Source organism: Thunnus maccoyii, chromosome 20 (assembly GCF_910596095.1).
Source record: "Thunnus maccoyii chromosome 20, fThuMac1.1, whole genome shotgun sequence".
NCBI lineage: Eukaryota > Metazoa > Chordata > Actinopteri > Scombriformes > Scombridae > Thunnus > Thunnus maccoyii.
This window is the reverse complement of record NC_056552.1, coordinates 15,362,442-15,376,484: the sequence shown is the minus strand read 5'-3', so window position 1 is coordinate 15,376,484 and position 14,043 is coordinate 15,362,442. Positions and strand designations below refer to the sequence as shown.

Genomic DNA, 14,043 nt, shown 5'->3' with positions numbered 1-14,043 from the left:
TAATAATTTGTGTTTAACTTTATTTTATTCTTTGGAACAGTTTTTGGCAAATTGCATAGAGCAATGGTGAAAGAATAATGCAAAATATCTGATATTAAACATATGATACCTTAGTTTGTTACACAAAACATATATAGCAGGCAGCATACAATATATAAAAGGCAATTGCAGTGACACTTATACTTTTTGTAATATAAAGCAAATATATTAAAGGGGATTTCCTTCCTTCACTGAAACAATATATGCTCTCAGTATACTGTTTTTTTCTACCTTTGGCAAAAGAATTCAATTTTCAATATTCAATTTGAATCAACACAGTATGTAAAAGATTCACATACATGACAAAGTCATTTGGTATCATTTTTGTATCTGTCTAACCAATACTAGAGTCCTATTTCACACTGCCAGTCTAAATGCAGTCCATTCTTTTGTTAAATAAAGAGAAATGAATTGGGTTGGATGATTCTCTTATTATTCTGCTCCCTCTATCAACTCTAATATTCTTAAAACCAAGAAAGAGACCAGCTCCACCCTCATTCCCACAGTAAAAAAAAACACAAATTGAGAACTCAAGAGTCATACAGCTTCTTCATTTGGTGGCCCAAAGGAGGATGAGGAGAGGGGGCGGTAAAGTCCTGCTGTGTCCTCAACCAAAGAGTTTGATGAAGCAGGGGTGGCAGTAGGGCTTGTTCTCCTGCTCCTTGAAGCAGCCTTTGCTCAGAGGCTTCAGACAGAAGTGACACACAAGGTGGTGTGGGTGGAATTTGGCCCCCATGGCAGTGACACAGCGGCCCAGGATCGGCTGCTGGCAGGCCTGACACACGCTGCCGCGGGACTGGTGGTAGTGGGCCTCGCACAGCGGCTGACCCTCGTGTTCGAAGAAGCTGCCGTTGACGAAGGGGCTGTAGCACTCCTAGAGGGGAGCAGGGAAAGAGAGAAGCAGGGAGATCCAGTTACAGCTGAGAGAGCTGTAATTAAAAAGCTGTCATGTGAAATGACAACTTTCTCATCTAGAGTTCTAACCTACTTCTAGAAACTGGAATTTTTTAAAAACTTTTCTCACATGCTAGTTTTACTGAGAGCAGTGCCTTTTTTCAGGAACACCCTGCTCACACTCACAATGTTACATTTACACATGGAAGCTGGCCAGTGCAACCGCAGCCTAATCTGTTGGCTACCAAGCAGCTTGACTGTAGTAACTTTCCCCACCAAAATGTATCCTGCCAGTCTGGGGATAATATGAAACAAATACCAGGTCATGACTAATTTACTGGTGGTGTCTATGTTTTTGTTATTGTTGCAAATACCATGAAAAGACCAAAAATAACAATGTCAGTTTGTCTCTTAATACTTTCCTACTTCCCTACCTTGTCTGTGGCACTCAGACCCAAGCTTATCATTTCCTATGAAAGGCATAAATCTGGAAAAACTGATCACAAATATAGTTTCCTTTTTTAAGAAAAGACTCAGTGGTTAAAAACGCTGGGTACAACGCTGGAGTAAATAGATCAAATGTTGTAGGGGTCTATTTTCAGCTGCGGATTAATACACATTTAGTGCACTATTCTAGTATTAGCAGTTTTTTCAGCGCCTTGACTGTGTATTTGGCACTTACTCAAAATAAACTACAATGGCCATGTTCATGGTAATTATCTTTGTGGATTTAATCTTTTTTATGGGATTTGTTGACAATAAGAAGCATATAGAACATATATCCTGTAATGTCTCAAACCTACGTGACTTTCACTTAGAGAAAAGCTACGAGAGCTGCAAATGTTACACACCAGGATTTAAACTCAGGAATTTTTCCCAGTGCAGCTAAACACCAAGCAAACATCTGCCAAATGCAACAAACAGTATTTATGGACGCCAGTGAAACACTCACCCTACATACGAAGCACTGTGGGTGCCAGAGAGAGTTGAGCGCTGAGATGTAGTTTTCCAGAATGGGCTGGCTGCAGCCTTGACAGCGGGAGGCAAACAGAGTCAAGAAGCACTGCTGGCAGTACTGCTGGCCATCACGGTCGTGGAAACCTGTGGAAGATATTGTCACAGATTTACACAGTTCGTTTGACTGGATGATGCAAATTGATGAAAACACTGTCTGAACCAGTTCCATGTGACTCAAACAAATTTAATCAGTTTATAACGGTTTAAGGTTTCACTGGTCTGAACTTTTAAAGGCTAACAGTTTCTTTTATCTTGGAGCTTGTTTAAATTTGGCCATTTTCATGCCAAGAAAATACAAAGATTCAGTGTTTCTCCCAAATTCTTGGCAATGTGGAACAGCCTTTATAACAGATTTTAGGCGACAAAACATTTAACTCTCCTTTGAAACTGATACAAATCAAATGTTATTAGGGGGGTTAGCAGCTACTTATAGCAATGTTACTCATATAGAAATCTGTTAGGACTATAAACGAAGAATTCTTGTGTAAAAGAAAAACAATACATCTACATCATTTAATGGTTAAGTCGATGATTAAATTAATTATTAGTGATTGAATATGTGTCTATGTTTGATTAGAATGAGGTGTGTTTATGAGGTCTGCTGCAGTCTCCTGTTGCCTGTTCACTGTTTTGTTCTAGAGCCAGACAGGATATGTGCCACCCATTACCTTCCTCTCCAAACGCCCGGCTGCATTTCACGCAGCAGAAACACTCTGGGTGCCAGTTCTTGTCCAGAGCAGTGACCATTTTCTAAATGAAAAGAGGAATAAAAAGTCAAATGGCTTCAAGAGGGATGAGATATTTCATCGAGAATACGCTCAGTGTTACGTAACAGACACACATGAACATCCAAGTCTCGTACGTTTAGTATGGGCTTGTTGCAGTGTGCACAGTGGGGGGAGAAGAGGGTGAAGTAGTCTGACTCGCAGTACGGCCGTCCGTCCTTCTCAAAGAAGTTGCGACTGCCCAGCTCTGTCTCACACTCAGTGCATACAAAGTGCTCTGGGTGCCACACCTTCCCCAGAGCCGTCACCACCTGAATGAGGAAACAGACAGAAATTGCTTAATGGACAGACTCCTCCGCATGAAAGATATTACACTTCTCATCCAAATACTGCTGAATATTAAACTAGAAGTTGCAATAGGAAACTTTAGTCTGTCTCGCAATACTTTCTGACCTCTGAAGTTGTAAATCTTTAACAACGGGTCACTAACATGTCACTAAAATACATTTTAACTTTTAAATAGGCTAAATACTTTCCTTTAACAGCAGTTTTTTATCAAAGGTCACTGTTGGGGAGTATTTTCAGCCACAGATTTGGTGCGCTAGTGAGTATTTATGACCCAGGATGGTGTATGGGTTTGACTCAAAATGAAATACAGTTCATCATAATGAAATGTTACCCAGCGCCTCTGCATGGCTCACTGATGTGTTTTTGGACAACAGTGGAGCTCTATGGCACAGAGGAATAAGCTATTAGCAGGCTTTGACTGCTTCTTGTTAATGTATTGTTGGTTTGGGTTTTTTTCATTGGATTTGCTGACAATAGCAAAAAATAGAAAATCACCAGCTTTATCCTTTAAGTTTCAATTTGTCTTCTCCTCTGTGCTAAGAGGATATGCTGCCAGTGAACACAATTTAATCAAACAAGGTCTTTGCACAATAGGACGCTGTTCTATATATACAATGTATAATTGTGGTTGGTAAAACTGTTGAATTTTAAACATTTTGTCAAATTGAATAGACTTCAAATTTATTTCACTTTTAATTACCATATATTGTGAAATGTGCTGCAAAAGCCATTGCAGGCACTGTACTGTACATTCCAAACTTTTATCAAATGAACATTATTTATCAGTCCTATTCCTCTGGTTATTAATATCAATATAACCAATATAGAAAAGTACAACTGATTCTGATAACTCACCTGTCCTACAACTGGCTTCTGACAGGCTGAACAGTTTCCCTTTGAGGATGTCTGAACTCCTTGTCTGCTCAGGTCTGATTGGAGGAGCCCCAGCATGCTGTCCAATGAGCCGCCGGATGAGGGTTGTGGTGGGGTGACGGGCTGCTGCTGCTGCTGCTGCGGTGCTGTGACCACTGGAGTGACAGGTGCAGCTGGCTGGGAGAGGGCAAAGAAAAATGAGGCATTGCACATCTGTCTTTGGGATTTCAATTTGAAACTAAATACCATGAAAGACTGGCTGTAACGCTTTTGACATTTAGATAGTCTGGCTGTGTAGATTAGTGTATATTATGTAGTGTATAACAATATAAGTGAGTTGAAGTTCAGAGGCTGGAAAGGCAACATTTTTTCATATTAAGTAAAATGGCTGTTCTGGTAACCTAGTGGTTAAGACAAATCCCATATAATTACGACATCCCTTGTATTAGATCCTGGCCAGACACCTTGGTTCTCTGGCCATCTTTCCTGTATTTCTCTTCTATCTGCTGTCAATAAAGCTACACAATAGTGTGATATATTGTGTATTTCTGGGCTTCTGTTGTCTGCAAGTGTTCAGATTCTTGTGGATAACTGGCCAAAAATAGGAAATGTCAGATTGTAATTGAGAAATTTCCATAACAGCTAGGATAAGAGTTTGATGGGAGAAAAATGTTTATCATTCCAAAAACATTACAGCAATGAGAGTCAGTCTGCAAGGGCAAATGGCAGAAATACTTATTTGTCCCCTAAGAGTACCTGATATACTGTGTAATGGAATATATCGCAACCACAACTTGTTCATTTTGTGAAAGATGTCACTTGGATATTACACACAAACCCAAACTATCAGGAACTAAATGGCTGGCTTTATACAAGCTCATACTGCCGTTCTCTGCTGTCTCACTGAAGTAATTCTGGGAAATGTAGGAACTCACTCAAGTAAAATCCGATAAGACAGTTTTAATGAAAGTGGGTAAATATCACTTTGGAGCGTACTGAACATTACAACTTGATCGTGATCATTGTAAAGAGTATCCTATGGTGAAATGTCACTTTTAAAACTCTGTTCCCATAACTTCTCAGGCTTGTTTATAATCCACAGCTGGACTACATACTGGAACCAAACAAACTTATAATGATGGAACCACTTCCTTTGCTCACATGCTTGTCATTGACTCAGTGAAAAGGAGATCTATACACCGAATGTAGATTTATAACACCGACTTCCAACTATCCGAAGCTATTTCTGTAGTTGGAAAATATCTCCACCAAGACTAATTTCTATCTTCAGGCCATATCTGGTGACTGATTTATACCAGGAAGCATGTGCTGCTGCTGTGGCCGGGCCACACAGCAACAGTGTAGTCAACATGAGGTCAAATGAATGTCTTCATGAATTCACCATGAATTGGTGTGAGCTGCGTTAAATTCTGGAACAACTGGGAGCGAATGGTGGAAAAAAAAACACAGCGCTCACATCTTGAGCACAATTGTGGATTTATAGTTGAAAAGTTAACAGGTAAAAGCTCTTTGTGTCATTTTTCATGCGGTTTTGTGGACTTACTGTGCTTTGGACTCTGAAGTCAGACAGAGAAGCCATCAGTTTGTCCAATTCCAGTGTGGCTGATGTTGCTGAAGGCTTTGCAGAGCTAGAATTCAAAAGACAGTTCTTTGTTTAACATGCCCACAAAATACACAATTTCATCTGATCTACCTTAAAATACAATCCAAAATAAGACAGAATGGAATCAGTGAATTAGCCAGTGAATACTGGATATTGTTAATGGGGGCATATTCTGCACATTTCCAGGTCTATATTTATATTCTGGGGCTCCACTGGAATACATTTGTATGATTTACAGTCAAAAAACTCCTTACTTATCTTATACTGGCTCTTTATGCAGCCCCTCAGTTCAGCTTCTGTCCGAAACAGGCAGTTTTAGCCCCTGTCTCTTTAAGGCCCCCCCTCCCGAAGAGCCCGCTCTGTTCTGATTGGTTAGCTCCCGGAAGCTGCCCCTTGGCAGACTTCCATCAGTTCCTGAGGTTATGTAAATAAACTATAGTACTTGGATTTCATTTTTTTCTCGTTCTTTACTCAAAATATTAACTTCTCAAATAGATCTGTGCATGTTTGAGCCAAAGTCTGAAATATGCGAGTGGACAATGTGAACAACCCATGGAACAACCTTAGAAACCAAGGCCACAGAACGGATGTCTGTTTGTGGGCATGTGTGAACAATCTGATGTCCGTTCAATGGGGAAGTAGTGGTAACTTTGCAAATGGAGCGTTCAGAGCCCTGGCTTTTGACTTGCAGGGAGCATTTTACATACATTCACCTCATGTTTTGGAACTTTGACCATATTTAACATCATCCAACGCTATAACAGCATATAACTGAAAGAGAGTCACAAAAAGCATGTGATGTCCCCTTTAACAAAATGTATGTTGATGTCTCTTCTTGTGCAACTATTTCAACAAGCCATCTATCTTTGAAAAAGTAAAACCTGCACAAAACAGAGCAGCATGCAGAGTTAATGAGAACATTTTCTCTCTCATATAGACTGCAAATTAGTTTTGAGATGCTAAACTTGACCTGAAATAAGTCACAACAACTTAATCTGTGCAAAGCTGCCATGGCTAAGAACTGATTTCAAACCCTTCAGAAAACCTTTCTCTGTGGACATAGCAAGAGTTAGATGATTAAAATGTTTAACTATCTTAGTAGCTCTACCTCTAAAAGCTAGTGTAGTAGTTTGCAGTGTAGGAGGCTCATTTGCAGTACACTCTACAGATTCTTAAGATATGATTAAATTGATTAGTTTTATTACTTGGAAGATGATGTTGTTGCCTTATCCTTGATCTTGTCTCTCTCATCTTTCTTAGAAGAAGGGAACTGGGCCAGGATCTCATCTGACAACAAAAACAAAGTCATAAGAAAATATTCACCTCAGAGTTAGAAACATATGACACATGTAAACACACACAAACTAACCTGTGATGTTGAACTGGGTCGCATTCAGCTCCTGTAACAGATGGTCCAGTTCACTCAGACCTCCTCCCAACAGCGAGGAGGAGGAGAAGGCTGGAGGAGGATCTGCTGCGCGTGGAGATCGCGGTTTGCACACTGTGCTGTAAGAAAGATAGACAGGCGGAGTGAGGAGACATTTAGGAGTGTATTAAAGTGCAGGATGGTAGCCAAGTAGCAGGGTCCATTCAGACAGATTAAGAAAGACCTTGCTCAAGACAGTCAGGTCAGCCAAAGCAGTATTTACAAAAAAAATTCTGATTTTAAATCATTAAAATATTTGGTTTAATCTTTGGTCATCAATCTTTAGCTTTGTTAGTCCCTGTCCATTACTCACATACATTAGTTGTCCATAACATTGGTTTAAGATCTAAAAACACTTTCTCACTGGCATTTGTGAAATATAATTTAAAATGCAAAAGCTGTCAATTGACAATAATTGAAAAAAAATGACAAAGATTAAAAAAACAAGCTGTTGATCATTTCTTTTGGTTCTAATCTGATATCAGCTCCAAGTGGTTTCTACAGTAACTAGATATGAATGCATATATCCTCATGCAGACACAATGAGAGGCTCTGTCTTGAGGCAATTTCTCTCTAATCTAAAAGCAAAAGAAAACTTTCATATTGGCAGAAATGTACTCCATACTTTACTCTTATATAATTCTTGTAGGGAAAACTGTGCACTACATGTTTAAAAGGTTAAACCTGAGAGGGGGTTACCTGTATAATTTGTCTGGGTTGGAGTTCTGGGAGGTCTTCATTGCTGAAGAAACAGTCTGAGAGACAAAACACAGACGATCGATCAAGCTAAGCAGTACAGGAATTCTCAGAGATTACATATGTATGGGCAGAAAGCTCAGAGTTATGATGATCCAAAGGAGAGTGCAGTCAGAAACAGCATTTTATGCATGCATCCCTGGCAGCTGCTTGTCTACCTGCTGTGGGGTGTAGGCGGGTGGCGGCGGCCGGGCCTGGGCGGGGTCCTGGCTGGGAGGATCAGCATTCTGTGGGGGATCAGAGGTGAGAAGGACAGGGCACCGAGCTAGAGGAGAGCCGGTGTTCTCCAAATCAGCAAGGAGGGCATCTGGAGGGGAGAGACAGGGAAAAGAAACTGAATTAGAGAAAGAAAAATTATAAAACACGCAATGAAAGGCAGTTTACTAGCCCATAATATATCTCTACATTTGTGATGTCCCTGATGGTGCTATCAGTTTGTTTATGAAGCTTTAAAGGCAAATTGAAAGAGATAAAAGTTGGAATAGATTTTAAAAACATGCAGTGAAACATATTGGATGACAGACAGAACAGATGAGGTTAAGTCAAGGACAAACGAGTACATGACGTAGTGGCAGACGAGATGAAACACATACAAACACATGCACAGACAGTTACGTACCAAACACAACAATACGAGGACTGAGAGGGTAGTTAGGTGGTTCAGGCACTCCTAAAGAGAGACAGACAGCCTGTGTGACCAACACAGCACCAGCAAAATCAGCCCACACGTCAGACAAGACATGGAGGACAATGAGCGTCCTCAAAACACTAATCAGTCAGGGGACAGGACAGTCAGAGATAACCCGTCAACATGGTTATTAGAGCACACAAACATTTCTGCATTTATATCCAAGACATGCCAGTATAGATGGAAAGGAAGCAGAGGAGGAAGAGTGTTTGGCAACTGATATCTATGTCCACTCCAACCCTCTTCCGACCCCCCCCCCCCCCCCCAACCCCCTGCACACTCCCTCCATGCTGAAGTGGAAACTGCCCAGAAACTGAGCTCGCTCAAGCCTTTTAGGCTTTCCAGCTGTATGACATCATTCAGCGCTGAGAAGTCCCTGTATGAGTGACTAAAGGCCAGAGCCACAGTTTGTAAGAAGTGAGCTAAACATGAGTAATTACAAAGTCTAAAGGCCGATCCCATTTCTTTATTTTCCCACCCCTCTTTTTTCGAGTGCCCCTTGACCCTTGGAACAGAGTTACAAGGGGTGGTGGTTGATATATGCCCCTATGAAATAAGACAACCCTTAAGTTGTAGCAGACTGCTGCTGCTTTGGTTAAATTTCATTATTTTTACCAGGGAAATATTCACTTTGCTTTTGACATTGCCAATACTATATTAATTGAATTAGTTGTCAAGCCATTAGATAAAAATATCAGTGATATAACCTCTCCTTTATAGAGATTAGTGGTCCTTCTTGTCTGATGTGCCCCAACAGCCGTCTCAGATGAGCTCAACTACCCCTTCAACGACACCACCCACCATGTTTCAAATGTGTTTATTTGAACTGATTTTAATCTGGATGTTAGTGAACACTAGCATTTAGATAAAAGTGGATAATGTTGCAGTATTTTTTTCAAACAAGACATGGTGAATATGGAATTGCTGATGTTTAGGTTTGGTCTCAGTAGGTTTGGTCATGTTTGCGTTCATAGTGCCACCTCACTCGGAGTGGCAAAAACTGGATGTTTGAACCATTTATCCATCACTTTTAAGCCATGCTGGTGGCATGGCCACAAGTCTGTTAGCTGGTCAGTCCAACACTTTGGCCCAGACTCAAATATCTCAGCAACTATTGGATGGATTGGCATGAAACGTTATACAGACATTCATTGTCCTAAGAGGATGAAACTTTAGTGTTCCCATAATTTTACTAGTGCCACCAATAGGTCAAAATTTCCACATATCCAGTGAAGTATCACAACAACTGTTAGATGAATTGGCTTGAAATCTGGTATAGACATTCCTGTCTGCCCTCAGGATGAATGGTCATAACTTTCAACTTCATGTAACGCCATCATTAGGTCAAAATTTTAACTTGTCCATTACTTCTGGATTACAACCAAATAACTGCCAAACAAATAACCTTCCCATCAGCCTCAGCTGTAAGTTGTGTTGATAAGGTTATAATTAGAGCTTTTTGATACAGTGAAGTACCTTTAGCGCTGCAACTAACAATTATTTTCATTATCTATTAATCTACCGATTTTTTTCTTGCTTAATCAATTGATCATTTGGTCTATAAAATGTCAGAAAATAGTGAAAAATGACTGTTACAATTTCCCAGTCAAAGATGAGTCAAATCTTCAGATGTCTTGTTTTGCATTAAATCATCACATTTAAGAAGTTGGAAACAGGAAACATTTGGCATCTTTGCCTAAAAAAATACTATTGCCTATCAAATGATTATTTGATTTTCAAAAGTAGTTTAGTTCGCTGTTGATTAAACAACTTATTGCTACAGCGGTGAGTATTGTGTATTAAAAAGATCTAACTATAACTGTGTGCTCAAATCCTCAAACTTCAAATAAAAGCCCTTAACAGTAACACTTCACTGTAAGTCCCTCATCCGCTATTTTTTATAACACATTATCATGTAGTTGTAAACAGATATAAGTGTTTATTAATGTACTTGTCGACCATAAGTCCTCCCGTGGACACCCATACATGGAGGCTCATGTATATAATTTTTTATTATTTATTAAATGTTAATATGGTGCTTATAAATGCTAAATAAGTTGTGTGTTATTGTTATATTTGTTCCATTTAGAAAAAAATTACGAAATAGACTTTGTGACAAGCATGGATGTATTATAAGAGCTGGATACGGCGCCGCTGCTCAGCCTTGCAGCCAATTTTTCCCAGTGGTCACTTGCAGTATTGCAGCAAAAAATCACCCTGCCGCCCAAAAAGAACTTTAATCATAGACCATCATTGTAAAAGAGACGTCTGTAAAACTGTTGACAAGGTCAATTATGACTCTATATTATGAATTTTTGATCCATGGAAGTTTTATACTTGTAAAACTTTTCTCGAGCCAAGGAAAGTTAAAAATCTTAAACTTAAAAATCTGTGACATCATCAAAATGTAAAGTCTATGGGCCAAGTGGGAACTCACGGGTGGCGCCAGCAGGGGAAACACTACAGCGCATATTCAGTGGGCCGTATACCCTGGAAGTAAACCCGGAAGCTAGAAACTTTTTTGGCGTATGCGCCAGGGGAGCGATTCTTACTGGACTGAATAGGCGCCATTTCGCGTCCGGTATCCAGCTCTTATAATATGGTGGCAAAACTGTGAAAAAATTAACTTTCAGCTTCTCAGATTCTGGTACCCTTTAAGAATGATGTCATAGATGTTTGATAAATGTTTGAACTAAATGATTAGACTTATTCCTTCTGGTTAAATACTGTTTTAAACATCTGTGGTGCCATGTTGAATCTAAACATAACCAGTTCATCATGCCTTAGCTCATCTCTGTGGTCACTTCTGACCCAGATGATTCACACTTCTGCTACGACCATGCGGTGAGAAATCTTGTGCATTTACAACTTGCCCTCCTCCTCCCTGCTGTGTCTCTGTCTAAAACACACACATACACACACACACACACACACACACACACACACACACACACACACACTCCTACAGACTCAACTGCTCATATAAGGAGCTGAACTTCTCTCAATGGGAATTATGACCATATTTAGAGCTGCCTGTCGACTTGTTTGTCTTGGCTAAAGGCCTCTCTAACGAGTGGTCTGTCTCACCGAAAAGCCTCGCCAGATCCAATACATAAACTTACAACGCTGTCGGACAACTGCATAAACTGAGTGTCCCAAACATGGCCACTGGCTGACTAACACTCAGTCAGTCACCCAGTAAGTCGGTCTCACTGTGCACAATCCGATCCAGATGTGCCCAGATGTGCTTGGCTACATCTTGCCATTCCTCCTTGTATCGCTCGAAAAGCACAAATCTCTCCCCCACCCCCCTCCCCCCCCCAATCTCAAGTGGACTTCAAGAAAAAAAAAAAAAAAGAAAAGTTCTTGGGCAGCTGAGGCAAAAAGGCCTTTCTATATATTCATTGTGGCTTTTTGAAATAGCAGTGTGGCCCTGAGCTATTTCAGGGCCTTTCTGACACAGTTATTCCCAAACACGAAGACTCAGCTTCTCATAATGTTGTTCTTAGAAAGAGAAGAATCAACATCTTTTATCAACAGAAAAAAAAACAATCACGCTCCCTGATGCTCATCCACTCCACTCTTTCATTTCATGTCGTCCAAGCCTTCAAAATGGAAGACACTCTGTTAAACATTATGTGGCTTTCTCGCTTTCTCTCTCTCCCTCTTTCTCTCTCTCTCCTGACTTGTTGATATTAATGGATGAGGAAACCCGCCGTGGACCGCCTTTAAACCTAATTTGCAAAGAATTTATTAAATTTGCAGGGACATGCTTGAAAACACCACCGGGCTAGACATAGAGAAGTGGAGATCTTGTATTACCTGTAGGCTATGTGTGCATGTTGAAAAGGTAAAAGAAAATGCTGCCAAAAACAATAAAAAAAGATAACAAAACCATCCAACATCTCAAGAGGAGCATTACATCAAGAGGTATTGTTGTGGACCAGGATGATGTCATATAGAGAAAGCCCAGTTCCTGACAGAGAAGTTGTAACAGTCACATTTAAGGATTGGCTACTCATTTTTACCCGTTTACACCAATAAAACTCCCTTTATATTACAGGCATGTATGTGTCCTCATTGGAAACGGAAAGCAAACTGCACTCCACTGATTGCCAGAATAAACAGAGACCCTATTTCCTCTGTTTGGGCAAACCACCCCTTCCCAAAGATCCCCTCCAGATATCTGAACATGTACGCTTCAGACGAAGAACAGCAGTAATACTCACCCAAATCCTCCATGATATATATATGTATAATTTCAGCGTTTCAACGTTTTCCTCCTTGTGCGCAACAACACGCACAGCATTAATAAGTTGTGCCGGACAGTGTCGGTGCCGCTGCTATTGTCTGCGTCCGTCTTGAAGGACTTCTTGGAGACCGTTATCCGCCAAGAGAGGTGGAGGAGGAGGAGGAGAAGGAGGAGGAAGACGAGGAGGGCGTCCCGTTTTTTCTTTTCTTTTTTCCTACACGACTCTCTTCCTGTGTAATGCCTACCAGGACCTCAGACCGGAGAAGGCGTAGTTAAATATATGTGGTTACAAACCCCGCATTCCCCGGACACACGACGTCATCCCAGACATTCCTAGTCCATATTTGGGAGAGAAAATTAAGGATTTAGTGGCGCGCAAACTGCATTTGAACGCGCCGCTGCGACTAAACTTAATATAAATTGATGTGAGAAAATATCGGAACATGTAATTTGATGATGTTTCATTCACAGGAAGTACAGAACATCTGTAGGATAAACACTGACAGGCCGACACCCATTTTTGAAAAAGACGTTTGTAATGAGGACAATTGGATGTAATAATAGAAGTCAATTTAGTAAAAATGACAGGACTCATTAATAACAACAACAATAATAATAATGTAATAATAATAATAATAATAATAATAATAATAATAAACAATACTATATACAGGGCTGGATTAAAAAGTAACCTCTGATAATTTTGGCCTGAAAAACGCCCACATTTTTCTATCAATCTTGTATTTTTTCATAATTAATTCAATAATTAATTAATTCACCTGTTCTGTTATAATTTTTTAATTCAATGTTTTCTGTTTGTCTTTTATTTAAAATTCTTCCAGAAATGTCCCCACATGATTGTACAGGAGCTGTTAATTTATGGCTTTATTAAGCAGTTAATGGTCCTTGTTTCCACCCACACTCTGGCAGCTTTGTTGTATTTTTACAGTGTCAGAAACCAACCAATAGTCCTGTATTGGAATACTCTCTGGACCTTGTTTTGTTTTTTCGTAATTTGATGAAACACAACTTATTTAGGAAAATGCACCATGTGAAAAAAACAAGAATAATAGATATTAGAACTAGATTTATACACTGGGCCATCATGTTACCTGATAATGAAGGACTGAGTTGATAATAACTACTTTAATATTAGTGGTACAAATTCCTAAACAAACTTGCAAGTAATGTAATGAGCAAAAAGAAACTGACACAAAGTAAACCTGGTACTTCTGGGGGTTTTGGAGGTCTGGGGTCCTGGCGCTGACTTTGTCGAGTTGGAAATTCAATCCAAAATTTTTAATCTGGTGATTTATTTTCTTGCATGTATTCATTTATAAAATCCTTCATTTTTCTTGGCCTGAAAATATATTAATGGCACTAAAATATGTTATCTTAAAA

At 39.8% G+C, this 14,043-nt stretch overlaps 1 protein-coding gene across 2 annotated transcripts; it reads right to left on the bottom strand.

Moving 5' to 3' along the window:
• On the bottom strand, positions 1-12,999 carry LOC121887586 (transforming growth factor beta-1-induced transcript 1 protein-like). Of its 2 annotated transcripts, XM_042398486.1 has the most exons (12): positions 12,620-12,999; positions 8,322-8,372; positions 7,861-8,009; positions 7,646-7,701; positions 6,890-7,026; positions 6,726-6,807; positions 5,461-5,545; positions 3,879-4,073; positions 2,813-2,986; positions 2,619-2,700; positions 1,886-2,034; positions 1-913 (listed from the first exon to the last, which is right to left on the bottom strand). In XM_042398486.1, the coding sequence occupies exons 1-12, from the start codon at positions 12,630-12,632 to the stop codon at positions 647-649; spliced, it is 1,440 nt and encodes a 479-aa protein (XP_042254420.1). In that variant the 5' UTR covers positions 12,633-12,999; the 3' UTR covers positions 1-646. The 2 variants fall into 2 exon arrangements, with proteins under 2 accessions (XP_042254420.1, XP_042254421.1); XM_042398487.1 differs by lacking the exon at positions 8,322-8,372 and having other exon boundaries at positions 12,620-12,995.
• Between the last annotated feature and the right edge of the window lie 1,044 nt (positions 13,000-14,043).

What these genes read in the sequence shown, in the direction of transcription:
- LOC121887586 (XM_042398486.1), bottom strand. An exon ending in CCGCCTACACCCCACAGCAG is followed by an intron (nt 7,702 to 7,860) that starts GTAGACAAGCAG and finishes TTTGTCTCTCAG; the next exon opens with ACTGTTTCTTCAGCAATGAA. An exon ending in GCAACAAGCCCATACTAAAC is followed by an intron (nt 2,701 to 2,812) that starts GTACGAGACTTG and finishes CTTTTCATTTAG; the next exon opens with AAAATGGTCACTGCTCTGGA.